General features: G+C 46.2%; 1 protein-coding gene across 1 annotated transcript in view; it reads left to right on the top strand.

Moving 5' to 3' along the window:
- The window catches only part of ZDHHC20 (zDHHC palmitoyltransferase 20), a 195,384-nt gene that overhangs the window by 149,259 nt on the left and 22,020 nt on the right, over positions 1-24,105 (top strand). Inside the window, exons 8-10 of the mRNA XM_078657089.1 lie at positions 7,724-7,856; positions 11,054-11,180; positions 19,790-19,879. Coding sequence (XP_078513215.1) covers positions 7,724-7,856; positions 11,054-11,180; positions 19,790-19,879 — 350 coding nt within the window. The remainder of the gene's footprint in view (positions 1-7,723; positions 7,857-11,053; positions 11,181-19,789; positions 19,880-24,105) is intronic.

The raw sequence follows: 24,105 nt of genomic DNA, 5'->3' as shown, positions 1-24,105 counted from the left end.
ATAACTTTATTCCTGATGGTGCTCTTGTGCTTAGTCATGCGGACCTTTATCTTTCTCTCCGTCTTTCCAACATATGGAAGCCCGCATGGGCATTTCAGAAGGTAAATCAAGTTTTTGGTGTCACACGTGGCGTTGGTGAAAAATTTAATGATTTTACCAGTGGTGGGATGGTTAAAAGAATTTCCACGTTTTATGTTGTTGCAATGACCACAGTTCAAACAAGGAGTGGTACCGGTATAATTAATGCTCTTAACAATCTGTTTAGTTTCAAGTAGATCAATCAATCAATCAATCATCGCATTTATATAGCGCACTACTCACCCGGAGGGTCTCAAGGCGCTTTGGGAGGGGGGGGTCCGCTACTGCTCGAACAGCCAGGTCTTGAGCTGCTTCCTGAAGGCAAAGTGGTCCTGGGTCAGGCGGAGGTGGGTCGGGAGGGAGTTCCAGGTCTTGGCGGCCAGGTAGGAGAAGGATCTTCCTCCTGTTGTGGCTCTTCGGATGCGGGGGACGGCGGCGAGGGCGTGGCTGGTCGAACGGAGCTGGCGTGTGGGAGCGTAGAAGTTGAGGCGGCTGTTGAGGTTGCTCGGGCCTTGGTTGTGTAGGGCTTTGTGTGCGTGGGTGAGGAGCCGGAAGGTGATTCTCTTGTTGACCGGGAGCCAGTGCAGGTCTCTCAGGTGTCCGGAGATGAGGCTGTGTCGGGGGATGTCGAGGATGAGTCTCGCTGAGGCGTTCTAGATTCGCTGGAGTCCCTTCTGGAGCTTGGCGGTTGTTCCGGCATAGAGGGCGTTGCCGTAGTCCAGATGGCTGGTGACGAGGGCCTGGGTGACCGTCTTCCTGCTCTCGGTGGGGATCCACTGGAAAATCTTGCGTAGCATGCGCAGGATGTTGAAGCAAGACGAGGAGACGGCGTTGACTTGTCTGGTCATGGAGAGGGAGGAGTCCAGGATGAAGCCCAGGTTGCGTGTGTGGTCTGTTGGTTTGTGTGCGGTGCCCAGGGTGGGGGGCCACCAGGAGTCGTCCCAGGCGGAGGGCGAGGAGCCCAGGATGAGGACTTCCGTCTTGTCTGAGTTCAGTTTCAGGCGGCTGGTCATCATCCACTCGGCTACGTCTTTCATCCCTTCGTGTAGGTTGGTTCTGGCGGTGGCGGGGTCGTTGGTAAGGGAGAGGATCAGCTGGGTGTCGTCGGCGTAGGAGATGATGTTGAGGTTGTGTTGGCATGCGATGGTTGCGAGAGGGCTCATGTAGACATTGAAGAGGGTGGGGCTGAGCGAGGAGCCTTGAGGAACGCCGCAGATGACTTCGGTGGCTTCTGATCTGAACGGCGGAAGGCGGACTCTGTGTCCTTCCAGCGAGGAAGGAGCTGATCCACTCCAGAGCTTTCTCCTGGATCCCGACGTTGCAGAGGCGCTGCACTAGGGTGCGGTGGCAGACAGTGTCGAATGCCGCGGAGAGGTCCAGGAGGATGAGGGCCGCTGTTTCTCCGTTGTCAAGCAGGGCTCGGATGTCGTCGGTGGCTGCGATGAGGGCGGTCTCGGTGCTGTGGTTGGCCCGGAAGCCCGACTGTGAGGGGTCGAGGGATCCATTCGTCTCGAGGAAGGCTGCCAGTTGCTTGTTGATGGTCTTCTCGATGACTTTGGCTGGAAACGGGAGGAGCGAGATTGGGCGGTAGTTTTTGAGTTCGGTGGGGTCCGCTGTTGGTTTCTTCAATAGAGCGCTGAGTTCGGCGTGCTTCCAGCTCTCCGGGAATGTGGCGGTGTCGAAGGAGGTGTTGATGATGTCCCGCAGGTGGGGTGCGATGACCGCGTCGGCCTTGTTGAAGACGTGGTGAGGGCATGGGTCGGTGGGAGATCCGGAGTGGATGGAGTTCATCGTGCGGATGGTGTCTTCGGTGTTGATCGGGGTCCAGGTGCTGAGGGTGGTGGTGGGGGGCGTTGGTGCGGGCCTGGGGAGCGTTGGTTGTGTGCTGAAGCTGTTGTGTATGTCAGCGATCTTGTTGTGGAAGTAGGAGGCGAGGGAGTTGCAGAGGTCTTGCGATGAGGTGATGTCGTTGTTTCCGGCGTAGATCTTTCAAGTTCCTCGATCGTTGATAAGCATATAATGATTTTGAAAAGATGCAGTTGAAATCAGGTTCATTTTCAACCATATGCCAGTTTTTTAATATGATTTTCTTAATTTGGTAACTCCTGCTGGAGAATTTAGATACGAACACTGGCCTGTTGGTAGTAGTTTCCCTTATTTGAGTTGATAGCAATTCAGATCTGTTTGTTGCTCTTACTCTTTCTTTTGCTCTCCTCAACACCATTTCTGGGTACTTCCTCTTTCTGAATTTTCCGTTTCGTTCTTCATATATGTGCTGGTTTCGGAAGAGATCCTTTTGATACTCAAGAGTTGAGAGTATAACAAATGACGTTTCAGCGACATTGGATGACAACTGTCAAAGAGTAGAGAATTGTTTCGGTCTGTACTCTTGGTGTAAACGTCTGTCTCAAACCTGTTGTTTTTGCATGTTACGAGAACGTCCAAAAATGCAATTCTTTCTGTACTGACTGTATGTGTGAATTGAATGTGGTCATCTATGTTATTAATGAACGTGATGAACTCCTTGATTTCCTCCGGAGGCCCTTTCCACACCAAAAAAATGTCATCTATGTAACGCCAAAATCTTAGGATTTTGTCATTCCATCTCAGATTGAATAGAATATTATCCAATTCCAGGCGGTGCATAAACAAGTTGGCATAGCTGGGAGCCGCACAATTTCCCATCGATGTACCGGCTAACTGTAAGAAAAAATCATTGTTCCAGGTAAAATAACTATGATATAGGGTGTATTGAAGCAGTTCTAAAAGAAAGATCTTCAATTCTTGTTTGATGTCATGTTTGATTAAGAATGATTCAATAGCTTCAGTGCCTCTGTTGTGCTGGATGGATGTATAAAGCGCACATACATCGATTGTACATAGGGTGATAGTCATGGTTGGATTCAAGGTGATGTCGTTTAATTTGGTTAAAAAGTCTGTTGTGTCACGTAGGTAAGTGGACATTTGTTTCCCTAATGGTTGCAAATGCTTGTCCAAGTATCTTCCTGTGGGTTCATGGATAGATCCCCTTGTGGACACATTCGGGTGAAAAGGTGTTTTTTTCGGATCCTTATGGATCTTTGGCGGCATGTGTAAACTGGAACACCTGGGAAATTCCTGGATTCAAAATGTCTTGGCCTTTTCTGTGATTACACCCATGGAATGGGCGTTTTCCACTATGGTTTTCAGAGTTTTAGCAAAGTCTCCTTTTACAGGCATGTAGAGAGTCACTTTTTGATTGGCTTCATACATATTGTTACTCTAGAAACAAAGAATGATGAGAGCTAACAGGCACATTTGCATGACTCTGCTTGTGATTTGTAATGGCTTCATCAGCTTGACTTTTTGTGACTACCTTTATTCGGATTTTCTGAATGTATGCGATGTTTGTTTTTATTAAGGGTAGTTGGTGTCAAATTTACAAAAACAAGCATATTGTTCTGTTGACTATATTTCTATACAGAATGTCTGACAACAAATACCTGATTGTGAAAGTCCAGATCAGAATCTACCTTGTCAGGCTCAAGATCTCATCTTCAACATAGTCTTCAATAGCGGTCACTGTCATTGTGCAGTTATGTTCCAGCCCATCTCATGAGGACATATTCTATCTACCTTACTGGATTTTTTAGGTCCTCTATTATAATTCGGCATCAATCACTACAGGCCCTGCAGAGCGAGGCAACAGCTGATTTGAGAAGCTTTTGATATAAAGCTGCAGTACTGGTGCCCACGTCAGGGTCAAGGCACACAACTCACATGCCTAGTCTTCCACTCTCCCTTTTAAAAAAAAATACAGTGAAGATTATGTTCACTTTTAATTTTTCATACTACAGTGCTGTTTATGAAGTGGACAGAATCTTATGCTCGTACCAATAGCTAGCACACGGTACTGTGTCATGTATGTTTGAGGCCAATATTAGAGATTCCCTGTTATACCCGTTATTCAGACTTTCATCTCGATGATCTAAGAAATGTATGGCTTATGAATGGAATCCCCAGATCCACTTTTAGTTCCCCTATAGATCTGAATCTGGTTCCCAGCTTTTTGTTAACATCACCACATATTACTAGGATTCGTGGTCCTTGTGAATCTCCGTGAAACCCCTCAACGTTACATTTCTAGAAGAGCCTTGAAATCCTTCATAATGTGTCAAGAGCTGATCTACTGGGTGGCACATTATATAGTTAGAAGAAAAGGCCTTCTACTTCCTGGAGCAATTCTCGGCACCAGTTTTAAAAAGTCAGGATATAAAATTACTCTTAAAAATAATTTTAGCAGCAGGGCAAAAAACCTGGAGACCAGAGGGGAAAAAATCTTTTCACTACTTCAGGCCAATCAAAAAGACAAATAGCAGGAGAAAATAAGCAGAACATGTAGAAATCCAGAAATTCCTCACGGGTAGAGTGAGTGAGCAACAAGCACAATTGTGACCCACTCTGAACCCAGTTTAGTCTCCTTTATATACTAATTCTTCAGGAAGCCCTTCTAAGAAAGTAAAAGAACATAATTTGCCTCTGTGATGGCTTGGGAAGGACTTCTATTAATTCTAAAGTGATTGGAAACTATCCCAAAAAGGAAAACCTTGAATTGACTTCAAACTATAATGTCATACAAAGAAAATGAATGTACTAAAAAATAATATTCTACGCACCTGTGATGTTAGAGATGCCTCGGGTAGTTTTTTTTACTAGACTATGACTAGCCACTCTTGCCAGGGAAACCAAAGAATGAGTGGATCTATACTACAAAAGCAACGGACAGCTGAACACCAACATAGTCCGCGTGACAGGAACCCTAATGTTGTCACAGATGCCCTCCAACACTGGACTCATCGCAATGGATGCTGTTCATATGCAGAAAGCCTAACCTAATCCTTGTATGAGCATAAATGTTGATCAATGTGAGAATTGTGTTATACAGGAGACTAAAGTCGACCATTTAAAACTAGTGGTACAGAGTCAATTTATTTGCAACTTTGCTACAGATAGCTACCCTTCATTATTTATAATTAACTTCCTGAGCTCCCTGTGCTTTTACCAATAAAAATATGAGCTGGCAGAATGGCTGCCCTTTGCTTTTGCTAAGGAGCATCATTCCACCTGCACCATCTGGGGTTCTTGAGACAAAAAAAGTTGTTAATGAAGCAGGAGCTTTGCTTCAGGTGACCGTGAACACGTGGCTTCAGTTCCCAATGTTGACTTATTGATTTGAAAGAAAGCGAATAACTTCACCAGACTTACACCCACCGCCACTTCAGTATTAATGCACAGCACTGTATAACGTAAATATGGTATGCTCCCTGTAGCTCCCCTGCGGCCGATATACTTAATAGATTCTCTGTTCTAAGGTGCAAAAATGTATTTTAAAATGCCTTGGTTAAGAAGTTACCCAGACGACATGGGTAAAGAAATTTGTGCATATGTCAAGATCGTGCACTGGCGTAAAAATTACGAAACAGATACACTTCTATTGTTTTCACACAGTCTTTCACAGTGCAGAACTTCTGACGCATAAAAACAGAGATTAAATCCGGCAGGGGGAGTTAAAAAAAATTCTTTGCTATCATGTTAGATTATTATTGTCTTCCAAGGGCAAGAGAATTGCCAGTTCATACAGGTGTCTAACAGAATCTGTAAAAGTGGTAAGACTGGGGGTGATAGGGGAAAGGAGCGATAAGCCAGATCTATCGCTCCTTTATTATTTATGCTCCAGATGGGTTTGACTCCCTTCGACAGAAGTGGGTTGGATGGGTAGGAGACCTAGACAAATTATGACTGGAGGGTGGCATGCATGGTTCCTAGGGAACTGGCAATATCCACGTATGATACAGCAGATGTTGCCTGTCGTCTATCCTCTATGTACGAGCTGTAGACTACTAGCTGCATATCTCTTCTATATATCATGGGACTGCTATGGGTTAAGACCCTTCTCGGACGGGGTGGAACAGGAGATTGTGGAGGTCATGGGGTACCTGATCGAGTTAATCCCCAAGATGGCATTGCTGGGACTGGTAGAGATGCTGGGAGACCCCTGCACTGAGCGACTCTTCACAGGCGTGGCCAAGCGAGACATAGCACATCTGTGGAAGCACGTGCTCCTCACTCCTTATCAACCTGGTGCACTGGAGTCGACTGGTGTGCACAGCAAGAAAAACTCATATATGAGGCATGTGGATGTCCTCAAAAGCATGAGAAAGTGTGGGGAAATGGTGGGCTTACCATGGCCTATCTTTGTAAGTGGGTTGGCCCTTGCATGGGCCGCTGGCAATGTTACTGTGGATCTGAACAGTCACATCTTCTCTTTTTCTCCTTAATAATACCTGTGATATATGGATGATGCTCGCTGTATTTATAAACGAAATAAAGTTGATTATAAAAGAAAAAAAGAGTTAAGACTGGGCTCATTTTTCCTTAAAATCAATAAATTGACATTTTCTGTATTTTTCTTTAAAAAAGAGCTAAGAGCTTCCTTGGTTTGATTTGATTTCATCATGAACCGTCTTTTATAAATAGTCACAACATGTCCAGACTCTGGTAAGGACTGCATACTCACCTGAGACAAACTGAAATTATACTGCCAAAATTGTGACGTGTTAAAGTATATATTAACCCAAATCGTGTGCTGGGTGGGAATGCTCAAAAGTCTTTGTTCTCACGTTTTCTATGTTAACTTCATAATCTTATGAAAATGTTGGAAGTGCACATTTATTTATGATGAGATGTTATTGAAAACCCGCAAGGTTATTTACCTAAAAATCCCATCAGCCTGTAACAAGAATAATGGTCAATCTCCTGCGGGGGAAAATGTCTGCACATGCTTTACTGAACATACTTTTTCTACATCAAGCCTGCACGTGCCCGTACCAGCTCCTCATTCCATCCATCCATGCATCCATAATTGTTTTCTTAAGGTACAATGTGTCTAACTATTGTCTTTGTTTGTGAAAAGCTTTGCCGAAGGAAATCTGCTGAGAATTGCCCGAAGGTAACAAACCGTTCAAATGTTTAACCCCTTACCTTTTCTCCCACATACTTTTAAGTGAGCTGTAAAATGGAGGTCACTTAGAGACATGTACAGAGTTCTCTTGAGAAAACCAAGAACACATTTCATTGCTCCTACGTGCCCGATTTTAAGGAAACACTGAAGAGCACGGCAGCCATCAGTTGCATGTGTAACAAAAGGGTAAAAGTTTTTAGGTCTTTCCTAAAAATAGGTTTTAAGCTGAAATATAATGTTATGCAATGTACAGAAGCCACAGACCTTAAATTATAGCACATTGAAAGCCGAAATGTGGCTATAAGTAGCAGGAGGCATCTTTATCACTTGAGTAGTAAACAGTTTCTCAAATGTGACGCCCTCTGAGTTTTGTTTCGGTGCTTGCTAGTCCTCTAATAGGACGCCATGCACATTGGAAATAAAATAAAATATTTTCTACCACGCTTAACGGCTTCTAGTAGCCTTCATAATTAATCTGTCCCGTTGCCCTTCGGGAATCCCTGCACACCTAAAATATAACTGAAAAACTGTATTGTGAAAATTGATTGCTTATCAGTTATTTATTTTTCTAGTTTTAATTACAGACTCTTATGTATGAACTTGTACATTTTTTATAACATTTCTGTCATTTCTTTTTCTTGTCAGAATGATCTGGAAGACACACATGCAAAATTCCACGTTCTTTTCCTTTTCTTTGTGGCTGCTATGTTCTTCATTAGTATACTGTCGTTGTTCAGCTACCACTGCTGGCTGGTCGGAAAAAACAGATCAACGATAGGTCAGTTAACTTAAATATAAACATTTAGATGCTGCATGCATTGATAACGGTGAATTAAATCTCCAAAAAGTTCCGCAACTATTTAGAGTAGATGGTTTATCAGATGACTAGAAAATGTCTTCATTTTTTTTAGTTGTTTTTTTTTTACTTATGTGGATATCGAAAAGTGAGAACATTTTATTTACGTTGAGTGCAATTTTTTCCCCTGTGCCATTGGTTGACAAGCGCTTCCAAATGTTCCCTGTTTGCTACATCTGGTTACTTTCTAATTTGCATTGTGGTTGTCTGGCTATTTTAATCTTTACCTAAGTATCTGCAATCCTAACCGCTTTTTAGGACCGGGTTATGTTTTGTTTGCTGCTGGCCCATTTTTAAAGACCGCTTTTCTGGTTTTTTTTTTTTTTTTCTGGGCATCCGATCATTTAAGACTCCAGTGTTGGCTACCTTGCATTTCATTGCTTACTACTTTGTATTTCCGGAGAGGCTTAGCTCATTTCATCAGTCTGTGTATTCATATGTGTAAAGAGGCCTTTTTTTCAAGCATTTCTTTCCTGTGGCAGTAGCAGCTCTTTGGATGCTCATTACACTGTTTGACCAGGTGGTGCACTTATGTTGATTTGTATAGCACACTAATCACCCAGGAGGGTGTCTAGGTGCTTAGGCATGTGTGTAGGTGTGTGGTCCCCAAGGTGCTTATAAGAAGAGCCTTGCCTTCAGCTTCTTGCGATACTCAAGAAGTGAGGAAAACGCTCTGATGTGTTGAGGGAGGTTGTACCATGTCTTGGGTGCAATGTAGGAGAATGAGCGACCTCTGGTTTTGCTTTTGCGGATGCAGGAAGTGTGTGAGTGTCTGGTGCGTTGGTGAAAGTGTGTGCAGATGTTCAGGTATTCTGGTCACACGTTGCGTATTGGCCTAGTTTATGAATGGAGAGCCAGTGAATATTCGTGTAGTGTAGTGTGGTTATGTGGGTGCAATATGAGAGGCTGAGTATGAGTATTGCAGTGGTGGTCGGGACCCTGTTTAGGAGTGGTTTGGTGATTCCAGTGTAGATAGTGTTGCTATAGTCCAGCCAACTGGTGATGAGTGCTTGGGTGACAACGGTACATCTGGTGTTCTGAGGAAAACAATTGCAATTCTTTCGTAGCATACATAGGATGTGGAAGCAAGAGGTGCACACTGTGTTGACTTGAGCTGTCCTGTTGAGTTTGTTGTCCAAGATGATCCCTAGATTTTTTGCATGGTCTGTGATTATGGGTGTTGGTCCTAGCTCTGACATCCTCCAGGTGGAGTTCCAGGGTGGGGTCTTGTTGCCAAAGACCAATATTTCCATCTTGTGTGAGTTGATTTGCATCTAGTCAGCTACCATGGTCATGCAGTTGGTGAAGTTGGTGAAGTTGGTTCTGGTGGTGGTTGTCTGGTCTGTTAGGGAGATGACGAGTTGGGTATCATAGGGGTAGGACATGAAAGTGATTTCTTGTGATCGGATGATGTTGCGGAGCGGTGTCCTGTATATCTTGAAATGGATGGGGCCGAAGGGCAATCCCTGTGGGACTCCGCATATCAATTTCTTGATCTCTGATGTGAAGGGTAGCAGCCTAACTCTTTGGGTTCTTTCCGTGAGGAAGGAACAGATCCATATGAGTGTGTATCCCGGTCTGCCAATCTCATGGAGCCTTCTGATGAGGGTGTTGTGGGAGACAGTGTCGGAGACTCAGGAGAAGTCGAGCAGGATGAGGGCAGCTGTTTATCCTCATTCCAGGATGATTCAAATGTCATTGGTGGCTGCACTGAGTGCTGTTTTCGTGCGGTGGTTCTTTCAGAATCCTGATTGAGTGTTGTCTAAAAGATTATGAGGTTTGAGGTGGGTTGTGAGTTGGTTGTTGATGGCCGTCTCAATCACTTTGGGTGGATAAGGGAACAGGAAGATGGGTCGGATGTTGCTCATTTGAATCGGGTCTGCTGTGGAGGGCTTTTATTTCTGCACCTTTCCATTCATCTGGGAAAGTTGCTGGCGTGATGGAGGTGTTGATGATGTGGTGCTGATTGGTGATGTTCACAGATTGTAGATGTAGTGGGGACATGGGTCCTTTGGGGCCCCTGAGTGGATGGTCTATATGATTGCTGCTGTCTCATTTCTGGTGAGGGTTGGCCATTTTGGTTGGTGGTGGGTAGGTTAGCGATGAGTTCTCTGGGGTTGGGTCGATGTGCGAAGTTACTGTAGATCCGTGGTACTCCTAGTACGGCCCGCGGGCTGCCAGCTGCCCGGCAGGCCTTCATTGGCGGCCCCCGGATCTTGCCATGCCGTTTTTACATTGCCAGTGAGCAGTAAACAGACAGACACACAGACACTCACTCACACAGACACTCACTCACACAGACACTCACTCACACAGACACTCACTCACACAGACACTCACTCACACAGACAGACACACACTCACACAGACACACACACTCACACAGACACACACACTCACACAGACACACACACTCACACAGACACACACACTCACACAGACACACACACACACACGGTCTGGTGGCTCAGTGGACTAATGTGTCAGCTGCAGGGGCCTGTGTTTCTTCCCCATGGCTCAGGTTTATTTTCTAGAACCGCCCCACACTGACCCCGCCCCCACAGGTGTGGCCCTCGGCCACAAACTACACTGTAAATTTGGCCTCCGAGAGAACATTTGTGAGTACCCATGATGTAGATGTTTGCAATTTTGCTGGGGAAGAAGTTAGGTTGTTGTAGATTTGTTGAGAGGCAGCGATGTTAACAGTGGCTGAGGACATAGTGAAATCCTTGACAATCAGTAAGATCTTGTCACAGATGTTTGAGCTTCCTTTGATGCGATCCACTAGTGCTTTTTTCTTGGTGTCTCTTATTTGCTGGTTATAACATCTGAGTGCAGACTTCTAGGTAGTCCTGTCGATGGTATTGTGGCTGTCCATTTCCTTTCTACTTATTTACATTGTTGTTTGGTGTCTGAGTCTTCTGTATACTAGCTGGCCTGCTTGTTCTACTATGCTTGTTGGATTTGATGGGTGTGAGGGAGTCATTACAATTCTTGATCCGGTTGTTGGAACTCTGAAAATATCTTAAATACAAGACTTCATTTTGCAACAGTTGAAATTCAATAAATGTTACTGCATTGTATATTGTTTGTTAATAGCAGCTTTGTGCTCTCCACAGAGGCATTCCGTGCACCATCATTTCGAAATGGCCCTGACAAAAATGGTTTCTCTCTCGGGTTCCGCAAAAATTTGAAACAAGTATTTGGAGATGAAGTAAAGTATTGGATAATCCCAATTTTCACAAGGTAACTATACTTATTAAAGATTCAATGTTGCTTTTGTATCAGCTTTTTTCTTAACTCTTATTTGATGGCCTGTTGATATGAAATGTATCAGCTGAAGAGGTTTGTTGTTTGCCACTTAAAAATGTTAATATCATCCTGCTTGGAAACCCTTTATTCTGCTATTCTGTCTCTCCCCCCCCCCCCCCCTCTGTGATTGCTGCTGGAGGAGGTGCAGCTATGCAGTGGTCACCTGAGCTGCACCGCTGAACCACGCTCGCCACTGCCACTCATGGCACAGTGGCCAGGGTCTGCCCTCCATAGCTCCCACTCTGTCACTTCAGTGCTCCATGAGAGTCTGTACTCCTGGATCACTGCTGGATTTCGACACCAACATGAATTGGGGGAGAAATGGTTTCACGGATATCCCTAATAGTGTGTGCCTACCCCTCTCTTGCTCCTTAATGAAAATGAAATGTGATTGAATTTGGTCAAACTAAGCAGTAGTTTTGCTGTCAGGTTTTGATTTCTTTAGAGATGAATCATAGCTTTACTTGGAAGGCTCAAGTATAGCACTTTTTAAAAAAAAATAAGCACTGAAGGAAGTAACTGGATTGGTTATTACTCCAGTAAGGGAAAGGCATTGAAGTAGCCCTGGTTAGCCTTCACCAGTGCTGTTGGGCACAAGGAAATCTCAGAATAAACGGAAATACATGAAATTGTTTACTGCCATGGACGCTGTGAGGCATGAACTCATTGAGACTGGCCAGAGCATGAACCCGCTAGTCCATTAGGACAAATAAAACCTCTGATTTGGAGGGATTTAACTAAAGGTGCTTGTTGAGTACCTTGCTGATTTCAGACTTTAATTTAGCTGGATATACATAAGAATCGTATACCAAAGAAATGCGGTTCACTGGTTAGAGCCCTCCAGTGACGGTAAAAAGGATAGAAAAACATACATGAAACTCAGGAGACTTAATCATGTCATGCACTCAGTATCACACACCGATCTGGATGGGGTTCTGTGACACGTGGCATAGATTTAGTGTCCAATACCCCTGACTGGGGCTTATATGTAGCTGGTTTTGGAGAAAATGGTTTTTGGTCCCAATTTTGTTAGCTACATTAATTTGTGTTATTCTGAGCTTGCAGCACAACTGCATTCAGAGGGGCCTCGTCTCAGGTTGGTGGTTCATAAAGAAAGCAACCGGACATTTTTGTCCCTTGTACCTGCTTCCATTTGCATTGTTTTTGGGGCAGCTTGTGATAAAACAGACCACATCATTGCACACCTGTGGCATAAACACGGGATACAGTACATACAGTGTCTATGCAAGGGGATGATACATTGCTGTATCTTAGGCCACCACTGTTCTCAATTCCTCATCTCCTGATAGAACTAGAATATTTTGGGAGGGCATCTGGCTTATTTATAAATAAGAACAATATAGACCTGTTCCCTGTGGTGGGGTTGGCCTTGAATGACCTTTCTGGGCTGAAGTGGAGGTGGAAACTGAACAAGATCAGATATTTGGGGATAGATAGCAGAAAAGCAATACTACTGCAACATGGGGAGGTTTCTGCAGACTCTTAGGTTGCCTATTCAGTTTTGGAATGGGTTGCATGTATCCACATTGGGTAGGATAGCCATAGCAAAGATAGTGTTTCTCCAAAGACACTCCAATGCTCTACAAAACCCAATGTTCCATATTCCCAGGGCGGCCTTAAACAAACTCTACAGCCTCCTGATGTTATTGATGTGGCTGGGTAGATGAACTCATGATTTATTAAATGAAGAGAAATCACCAGCCAGAGGGTTGTCTGCATGTTGTGCAACAGGTGGAAGCAGCATGGGGAATAGCAGTCATATACATTTTAGGGGGTTCACCATTTTCTAGATCGCTGCAGAGGTGGTGGCTACAACTATTTAGGCATATAACACATAACATGGTTATATTCAAATGGTGCTAGGAATGTTCCCAGACTCTGGGGGATTTGTACCCTGATTATGCATTCTTAACTTTCAAGGAGTTTGATGTAATGTTGGAGTGGGTCCAATTCAGTTACTCTAGTTTTCTAATTTGTCAAAAAGATTTAGACTCGTTTCACTACTAGTCCAGTCACCTCTTGCTCGTTGGAAGTGATATTGGTAACCGGCTCGGGGGAAAGACTTATCTCTCGATTATTTGCAGCACTGAAGGATGACAGTAGGAAAATACCCCTGAAAGCACTGCAGGCATGGGATAATTACCTGTCTGAACATCTGGAGGACAGAGAGCATGTACCTTTGTACATAATGCAGCTAGCACTGCTAGGTTTAACTAAACACACTTTCACTTCCTACACCACATATACCTTACACCCATGAGGCTGAATAGGATGTAACAGAGTATGTCATCAGTGAACCCGAAACTTAAGTCAGTAAGCCACCTTCATGCACATGACCTAGACATGCAGAGTCATGATTGAACATTGGGAGATAGTTATGACCAGTTTATGGTTTGTGTTGGACATTGGAAAAGAGACCTCTGACAAACACGATCTTCCAAGAATAAGCTGTAAACCCAAGAAGAAAAAAATGCAATCTGGTTTTGCAGTGTTGGGTTGCTCCTGTAGAAATGAGTGATTGCAATACATTGGTTCTCCCTTAAGCAGTACACAATTCAGGCATGGGTTATGGATTTGTTGGAGGTGTGTCTGGCTGATACAGTGGCACACAATTTAGAAACATTGAACAATTTAATCAACGAAGTAGTGGAACATCCACAGAATGACATGCAATCAGCGGGAGCTCTCCATATAAGAAGAAAGTAAATCTAGCACAGAAGATCACTCTCTGGGATAGAGCATGCAGCAGAGAATTGTCAACCCAAAAAAGCCTAATGGAGCCTTTTTGGGGGGCTGTGGGGAGGGTTGATGAGATTTAATGTAATGCACTGCTTACGATGAAGGTATACATTCAATGGATATATATGGTCTAGCATAAGATCAGGTCATGAAAGCGTATTTGTTATATGTTTGGGAGATATTTCCATTATATTGTGTACAAGACAAAAGGCAAATGATAAAGAAGTTCAAAAAGGAGTGAAGTATTGGAAGCTTGAGATGTCCCAATCCTAGATTTCGGGATTATTTGAGATTAATTAAGGGCAATACTCTGGAATCCATACTAAGGAAAAGCAGCTTCCTATTGGTGGCTTGTGTTGTAATTATCTGAGAGATGCAGTTGGATCAAAACACCACTACCACCTGCTGACAATGGCCCTGAACCACACTTTCAGTGCTATTTCTAGACCTAAATCTGTCCTGGAAGGGATCCTATGTATTATGCCATTCTTTAATGGCAGTGTGATGGCTTCTGCCAGCAGTTGGTTGGAAAAGGCAGCAGATATAATTGTTCACAAAAAAGAAAAAAAGCAGGGTCCTGTTAGTCTAGTGATGGCTATTTCAATGGAGGCTTCACAACAAGCAGTCTTAGAGGTGCCAGATATGCTTACCTTATTTAGTGCGAGTAAAAATATTGTTCTTTTGTGGGGTGAAGAAAACATGCTCTCTAATACTTATAAAAATGGCAACCGTATGGGCGTGAGGGATTAGACTTTTTTCTTTTGTACTCTGGCAGACGCTTGCCAAAAGTGTGTTGATATAAAGATTCAAATGCAAATGGTTGGTCCAGCATCATACAAGTACCAGAACACTGGAAGCTTTTCATATGTTGGTGAAAATTCAAGATCTAGATCTTTCAGGATCCAACCCACCATATTGTAAAAGGACTCTGCAAGAGACTGTCATAAATCTTATAATGCAGCAGTGTGGGAATTAGCTTGCCGCAGAATTAACTTGTTTCCCATGAATAAGAACCACTCCTTGGTCATGATAGAAGCATTAAAACATCCTTCTCATCACAAGAACAACATCAAACTCATTAAAGCTCCATGCTTTTGGCATTTCTTTCAGTTAAATGTTTTGAAAATTGACTCAGACTTATTTTTAGTAAGCATTTAATTCTTTTTTTGAGGTGATCATGAAAGAGCATTCAAGCAGCAAGTGTTATCACCTGATATCTGCCTGCGTATTTGCACCCATCTTATGAAAGGATAAATAATTCTTAAATTCTTCATGAAGTTCCTCATCCTATCCCCCCTCAGTTGATGAATGTAAGCTCAGAATAGTTTGGTGACCACTCCTATACCGTTTCCAATCTTTCTTTATCCCGTTCCTTATTTAAAGTATCAAGCAGGCAGCATGTTAGTAAAACTTTGGAATTTTAATTTGGTTTCTGCATTTACTTCTGAAGAATTTGTCTATTGATCCATTAGAAATGTTTTTCCATAAACACCTAGTTTCCCCTCACTTATTAAATAGATTTCTCATTATCCGAAAGAAAGATAAATGTTATGAAGACTATCCACCCAATCCCCCCTTTTTTTTAAAAGCCCATTTGACTTTAGTAATATATTGCTCACGTTTCCTCTTTCTTCCATCTACTTCTAGTTTGAGATCGAGCTCCTCATTCCGTTCAGACAGATCTACAAGTTCCCGGGGTTGTTCAGTGATTTCTTCCTCCCTGTGGTCCCCGTTGCGTTCCAGGGAGTCCACCAGTCTCCCACTTCTTGGAGCTCCGTTTGCAGTTGTTTAATATCGGAGGCCACATCTTGCCGCAGGCTTGCGAAACTATTCCTGAGTGAGCTAAATAGCTTCTCCATAAAGCACCTCGGGCTCGGGTCCTCTAATCGCCCCGCTTCCAGATCCATCTCCTTCTCGACCGGCTGGGTCAACTGTTGCTCGGGTCCCAACCCCACTGTTTTCTTTGCACCCGGCTTCTGAAGCAGATCTTTAATTGATGCTTCCTTCTTGGACCGTGGTGTAGTCAATGCAGTGGTCTCGTGTTGTGCAGACCCGTGGACCCGGCTTAACTTCAGATCGGGACCAGTTACCCACCAGTCTCCTACTGGGCAGTGGTCTTGAGGCTTCGATCGCTGAGCACAATGACCCCTCGCCAAAAGGTGCGTGTAGGGACCGCCCATGGTCACCCGCCTTTGGAGCTCTTCGACCCCCATCGATCCTCCCACCGCCAAGAGTCGATGTTACCCCCCTGGGCTATTACGTCTGGTACAGTAGGTCTGGGCCTAGTCGCAGCAGTCACAATGGCCGTTCCATCAGTTGAGTGCAGATTCCACTGCGGCTGCACTCCAGGATCCCTCACACCGCCTTGGGAAGATGCACCCCTGGCCCTGACACAGGACCCCTCTCAGCAGTGGCAGCATGGGGCTGTCATTTGGTTACTCGCTCACAGTGTCCCGCCTGGCCGGCCTGTCTGCTGGAGGGAGTCAAGGCCCGACCGGGCCTTCCAGTATGAGCTAGTGTGAGGCCGGGATTCTAGGCGTAGTCCGCTTTTGGGGCAAATGTAGTTATGTACATCCCACACGCTAAGGCACCTGCAGAGTTCTGGGCCAGGGATCCACTCCAATGTTGCACCCTAGTCTCTTGGGCCTCTGAGTTTACTTGGGGGGCCGACTCTAGTCAGAGTCCCGCAAAGTCTCTTCCTCGCGCCACTCACCGCTGCTCCTCCGTTTCCCTTGCGCCCCGATGTGCCTTTTCCCCCGCTGACAAGCCGGCGGCAGCCCCTTCGGCGCCAACTGCTCTATGCAGTGCTGATTAGGCGCCCACCTTCTGTGTGCGGCTCTTCGTGGCCGCCTCAACCCTGCCCCAGACACTGCCTCCGGTCCTGGCCCCAGCCACTATGGCACCAATGGTAGTGATGGTAGTTGCCGATAACGAGGCCTCAAAATCCTAAGTTCTAGGTCTGGGGAAGTATCCTTGCCTGCCCCTTCTCTTCTGGAATCCCAGGAGGTCACACTGCAGTTTCTCAGCTCTGCCTCTGGGCCTCTCCTGAAGCCGCCACCCCGTGGTCCTGGGCCCCGAAAAGGCCTCCCCTCTGCTCCATGCAGGGCTGCTCTCCAGCCAAGACAGGCACTTCTCCGCTCTGCCGCCTCACCTCCTGGTATCGCTGAGGCTCCAATATCAGTGAGTGCTGCAGTCACCGCGCTATCCCAGTCTCCGCTGCCGCTCGCAGCACCTGGGTCGGTACAGCGGGAACTAGAAGTCGCCCTCGGGTCTGCACAGTACTCTGTTGTTCAAGGACACCCTGAGACCTCTATGTAGCTGCCTCTCGGGTCTCAAAGCTGCAAATTGACGCCTTATGATGGCCTCTCCTACCGGAGCCCCAAAAGAAACAGTGCTACTCTGCTGCCATCTTGGCCACGCCCCCCTCTTCCATCTACTTCTTGATGACAGGACTAGAATTTTTTATTCTGATTCTTTTCTCATCCCCTATTGGCTATTTGATAGGTGGTAGAGATGATCCTTTGTTAATTTCAGGCCCTAAAATGACCAACAATTCTAAGAACAGCACTTGTCTACTTGATACTTCAGTAGGGTTTGTTGCGTCTGTGCACACAGTGCAATGACTGTTTCTCAGTTAGATGCACGTTACAGTGTCTTCTTCTTGTAAAAGGTCTCTTGCAGAGATTTTAAGGTGAGCCACTATATGGGACCTTGAAGCTCAGTCAGAGCCCAATTTAACTCAATCTCCAACCCTCTAAACAACATCCTTTTCACCTACTTCGCAGGATTGATGTGCCAGGGTTAGGAATCCACCCACTACTGGATCATGCAGTGTTGAAAGAGGCCTATGTTCCTGCCAGTTGTACCAACAGCAACTCCGTGTGAAGCAGTAGTTCATCAACCCAAATTGTGTTTATTAATCGTATCACTTTAAATAAATGCATCGTACAGCTGCCTGTCTTTGCGTACGTGCTCCTTGTAACTGTGAGAGGAAGGATCACATCTGAGCACACTGGTGTGTAAGCCTACCCAAGGTATTAATTTTGCCCTAGTGACTTTATTGTTGCATTCAGCAGCCACGCATTTACCCTTGTAGAACATGAAGTGTAAAAGAATTACACTAACACATTGTAGGTTATTGTTTTAAAGCACATTAAACAAAGCCATTCTTTTTATAAACCTGATATTTGCAGTTTGAAACCAGTTATTTATTTTTAAAAGTTTGTTTTCTATATAAATCTGTGTTTTCCTTCAGCTCTCTTCTCTCATTTACACTGCTTTTCCATTATAAATTGAACCCTGTTCAAAATTGGGGCAATCCAGAGGCCTCTGTAAGTGATTCCTGATATAGAAACCTAAACTGATTTAGAGCAGTAAATAAAGTGAAACCTACAGCAGCTGTGGGAGCCGTGGATAGTTTGAAAAAGTGTTGGGGGCATGGAATGAGTATGCAGTATTTTACAGAAAGGACGTCCAGCTCCAACTGGTAGGTCCTAAAGATGTGCTGCTATGGAGTAGCTGACCTGTGGGAACCTGTACTATACATGGGACATTTTTGATAGTATTTTTCAATATATTAGAACACAGAAGCAGCAGCAACCTTTTGATTGAGGGCTAATCCCTATTGAGTTCTTTGTCAGAACTGGGGGAGGTTGTGCTACTGAGGCAACAAAGAGGTGGGTTTTGGACTGTTAGAATATGCCTATGGAACAAGAATGGAATAAGGCGTATAACTAAGTAAAAGAAAGATCTATTAATACATGGTTTAAACTGGTTCAATTTAACTATGTTCATTAAGCCTAACTCATGTTGCTAAATCAGAGGAAAAGTTATCCGGAACATTCCTCCATTTGTCTGTGGTGTTGAGATTCTGAAGCAATTTCTCCCAACATTGCATCACATTGCCCTCATGTGCAAAATCATTGGTCACGTGGTGAGGAAATTGCAACCAATCATTGGGAACTCCCAACTTTCATGCAGAAACTGTCATGACTAACTCCAAACAAGATGAAAGGCCGTTAAAGAATAGGTGTGCAACACTAGGTACGGTACTGGCCAAACAAAGAAGCACCATACATTAGCTGAGCCCACAGGCATCAAAACCTCACACTTGGACTAGAGATATTATATAATGGGCCACAGTGGATAGGAGCTTGATGAAGGCAGTAAGGAAGGGTGATAAACTTACTGAAGATCTAGTAGAGTGAGCATCAATGCTTTAAAGAACTCACTGATTTCTCCTAGGTACTAGACATCGAGGATCCTGCAAATGCTGAACATTGACCAGGTAGTTTAGTAGTGGGACAACTTTAGCCCGATTACATTTCTAGAGTGGCAAGTGGAGTTACAAAGAAGAGTACATTAGAGGCCCAGTACTTCCAAGCAATGTATTGAATGAATTGATATGTTGGCACTACACACAGCCCAAATGGTACTCTCCAGTGTGACCATGGGTGTGAGTCATGAGATTATGTAGAACTGTGACTTACTGCACGCAATGGAATTGAATTAAGAATGCAGAATGGTCTTTGGGCCTTCAATATGATGTAAGTGCATGTTTAATGAGTGAATTGTTTCCACTACACAATATTTTTCTTGGATGGTTTGTTGCGCTACAACAAAAGTGAAAAATCAGTTAACATATTTCAAAAAATTAACCTTTATGGCTATATTGTGTTGTTTTGCATCGTTACTTTGTTTTAGAAACAAAAAAATAAACTAATAAAACATTTTTAAAACTATTCACACTAAAACTATTTTCTTTAATCTGTTTCCTTACATAGTTTAGGTGATGGCTGTTCTTTTCCTACTCGGCTTGTCATGCTGGATCCTGAGCAGCCTGCCACCTCCAGCCAAAATGAGTCTATCAGAAAGTATGCCCACCTTGAATGTTTTATGTAGATTGCATGTATTATGATTTCAAATCTGGTCCTAGTGGTTCTAAACCTCTCTTTTGGTGCTTGTTTCATTTATTATTCGGTTAAATGTTCAGAATCCTGTTCCATGTGTGATTATGTAAGAATCCTCTACTGTAGATATGTGAATGAATCCACAAGGTCTAGGTTTTCTTAAATATTCACAATGCAAATTCAGTGGTACATGAAGTGCCCATGTCTAGTCAATCCATCAATGTATTGCCAATTATGGATCTATTGAATTTGTACTATCTACCTGAAAGAAACACGTTAGTTATTCATTCCTTACTTTAAAACTACCCCCAGGCGTCAGCATGGATCCGGAAAGTTTTTTCGTCAGCAGTACCTCTGCACGTCAGAAGGTGGCATCGGTCGGCTGAGTCTGTTGTCGGGATGACATCGCGGCAGCTACTTAGACACTGGCCTCGTGCGCTGACGTCCGTTCTTTCTTTTTCTGCGCCAGCCAACGCAGATCCGGGAGGAGCGGTACCTCAGTCATATTTTGACAAACTTTTTCTCCACTTTTGTCGACTTCTTGTTTCGATTCTTCGACTCCAAACAGGTGCACCAGGGATGCCCGGTTTCAAGGCCTGCAGTTCCTGTAACCGACTGATGTCGGTGATGGATCCGCACCGTGTGCCCCTCTTTTACGTGGAGCGCGACCACGGACCCAAGTTGTGCTCCGACTGTCGGTCGATGTCCCCGAGGCTTTGCGGGAGCGGTCCCGAAAGCTGCTTAAACACCGACAGTCAGCTCTGCGCCATTCGAGGTCCCGGTCGAGAGGAAGGTCAAGGAACCAGTCGCAGAGACATCACCATTCCGGTTCAAAATCATAGAAGCCTTAGCACTCGGGGTCGGGTAAGTCAAAGCATAAGAAGTCGAAGAAACATCATCCCTCTTTGACTTCTCCTCGTTGCTTGGCCAATCCGACGAGGCACGCGGGTGGTGTCGCTCCGTTTGCGGAGCTCGAAGGGTTAACTGTTTCCCTCCCTTTCCTGGACCCGGAGGGACCCCCATCCAGCTTCGTACGTTCTACCAGGTGATGCATGCCATCTTTGGGCTGACTGGCCCCGCCGGCGCACCTTCGTGCCCCGTGGACTCGGTTGGAGGACCTCAGTCTTCGCAGCCAGCGGCTCCGGCCCCAGTGCCGGAGGCTCCCCTTGGATCCAGGCCTGGATCCTCACGGTACCACTTCCACGTTCAGCTCCCCTGTCAGCAATGACCTGGCCTCCATCCGGACGTGGACACGGATCCGGCGCCAGGTGAGGTTTTTGTGCCCCTGTTCAGTCCTGGGGTCCCTTTCAAACGACAATGACACCCAGAGGAGGAGGACTGGGAGGGGTCAGGTGACCCTTTTACTGACCAGTTAGACACTGAGCAGGTCTGGAGAGAGGAACTGGGGGATGCCAGTGGTCTTGACACCTCTCCTGACCTTGTCATGTTGTCTCTTCCTACTGTGGCTACGGAGGAGCGAGCGTCATACGCAGTGGTGTTGCGTAGGGCGGCCGAGGTTCTCAACCTTGAGCTTTCTACAGTGGCGGAGGTCCTTCAAATGGCTACAAGCTCTTTGGAGCCCTTGCTGCCGTTTAATGAGGCTCTCAAAGACATCCTTTTGAACACTTGATTCAGGCCCATCACGGGGGCTCCCGTGGACAGGATGATTGCCCGACGCCAACCGCCCGGCTCCTGGCCACCCCGCTTTCCTCCCCCGATACCCCATCCCTGAGAGTTTGGTAGTTCAAGCTTCCACCTCCAAAAGCGCCTTCCCTACCGCTCCACCGGAAAGGGAATCCGAGCAGCTGGACAACCCTGGCAAGAAAATTTTCTTTTCCGCCAGCTTAGGACTGTGGTCCGTAAACACTGCATCTCTTGGGCCGTTATTCGCACTCAGTGTGGGATATGGTGGCGCAAGTGCTGCCTCAGTGTCCGGAGGAGGCCCAGGCAGTGCTCTCCCAGGCTGTTGCCACCAGGAGAGATGCAGCAAAGTTTACAATCCGTTGTGGGCCGGACACCACTGACTCTCCGGGCAGGACCATTTCAACGTCGGTAGCGCTTCATCGCTACGCCTGAATGAGGTCCACTGGCTTTTCATGGGATGTCCAGAGCACCTTGATGGACATGCCCTTTGATGGCCATCGCCTCTTTGGCGACAAAGCCGACAACGCCCTAGAGCGCTTCAAGGACTCACAGGCTTCAGCCAAGTCCTTGGGCCTCTCCACCTGTCTGGCACAGTCTTCTTTTTGCCCCTTTCGTGGTTACGGAAGGGGTGCCCGCTGCGTCCCACCCAGGGCCACAGGCCGCAGCAAGTTGCCCAACCTTCGCACAGGTGGGGACGTGCAAAACACTAGCGTGGTTCTGAGGGCCAGCGAGCGGGCCAGTCCACCAACCCCCCATCTGCAGCAGCCTCCAAACCCTCCTAGTCCGACTATTCGGGCCCATCAAACGCCAGTGGGCGGCAGGATTCGTCATTACCTCCCCCACTGGCCACCATCACGTTGGACTGGTGGGTTTTGCAAATAGTCCAAAGCGGCTACTCCCTCCCCTTCGAGACTACCCCTCCAGCCATGCCACCTTGATACCACCGCATGTCGGTGGATCATCTGGCCCTTCTCTAGCAGGAAGTTGCGGCTCTCTTGGCCAAGTCAACCATTGAGCCCGTTCCTGTCCTATCTTGGACCTCAGGGACGTCACTCGCTTCCTCCGGAAGTAGAAGTTCAGGATGTTGACTCTTGCTCAGGTCTTGTCTGCCCTCGATCCGCAAGACTGGATGATAGCAATTGACTTGCAGGACGCTTATTTTCACATCCCCGTCCTGCCGGCCCATCGGCGTTACCTACAGTTCACAGTAGGCCACGAGCACTTTCAGTTTACCGTGCTCCCCTTTGGCCTTACCAGCGCCCCTCCAGTGTTCTCGAAAGTGATGGCGGTGGTCGCACCTCATCTGCGCAGATCAGGGGTTTCAGTCTTCCCCTATCTCGACGACTGGCTGTTGAAGGCGGGCTCGCCCCAGGCAGTCGTCTCCCACCTCCAGACTACGGCTGACCTCCTGCATTTGCTGGGGTTCTCCCTCAATGTGCTGAAGTGTCACCTGATTTCCTATCAGAAGCTCCTCTTCATCGGAGCGGTTCTGGACACAACACGGTTTTGGGTCTATCCTCCCGAACAGTGAGTATGGGATATTCGGTCTATGATTCCGATCTTTCAGTCTCTATCCCGGGTTTCGGTCAGAATGACCCGGAGGCTGCTGGGCCTCATGGCCTCCTCCATTGTGCTAGTCAATCATGCCAGGTGGCATATGTGGGCTCTGCAGTGGGACCTGAAGTTCCAGTGGGCGCAGCATCTGGGGAATCTGTCCGATTGCGTCCAGATCTCGGAAGGCACTGCCCAACAACTGCAGTAGCTTATGAACCACGATTGAGTCAATGGCAGATCCCTCTTCCTTCCCTAACAAGACCACACTGTGGTGACAGATGCATCCCTTCTGGGATGAGGCGGAGATCAGAAGCCTCTGGTATCCGGCGGACTCCAGGCTTCACATCAACCTTCTGGAGCTCTGGGTGATTCTTCTTGCACTGAAGGCATTCCTTCCCTCTGTCCGGGGAAGAGTAGTTCAGGTGTTCACGGACAACACCACCTCCATGTGGTATTGCAACAATCAGGGAGGGTGGGGTGGTGGACCCTATGTCAGGAGGCCCTCTGCTTCTTCTGGACATGACTGGAACACCAGGGCATTTCCTTGGTGGTTCAACACCTGACCTGTTCTTTGAATGCCAGGGTAGATGAACTCAGCCGCAGGTGCATTGATGGATCACGAATGGCGTCTTTACTCGGAGGGGGTGCAAGGTCTCTTTCAACAGTGGGGAGAGCCTTTGTTAGATCTATTTGCCACCGAAGAGAACGCGCAATGTCAGCAATTCTGCACGTTGGAATTTCCAAGGCGGCACTCGCTCCGCGACACTTCGCCGCGAGTGGAGTTGCGGTCTGTTGGACGCCTTTCCGCCTATACCACTTCTGCCCAGAGTGCTGAAGAAGATCAGGCACCACCGGGCCCAAGTAATTCTTGGGGCTCCGGATTGAGCACGAAGAGTCTGGTATCCCGAGCTGCTCAACATGGCCATTGATCCTCCGATCAGACTGCCTCTTCGGGAGGGTCTTCTGTCGCAGCAGCAGGGGACGGTCCTCCA

Source organism: Lissotriton helveticus, chromosome 8 (genome assembly GCF_964261635.1).
Source record: "Lissotriton helveticus chromosome 8, aLisHel1.1, whole genome shotgun sequence".
In the NCBI taxonomy this organism is placed as follows: Eukaryota; Metazoa; Chordata; class Amphibia; order Caudata; family Salamandridae; genus Lissotriton; species Lissotriton helveticus.
This window is presented reverse-complemented; position numbering and strand designations above follow the sequence as displayed.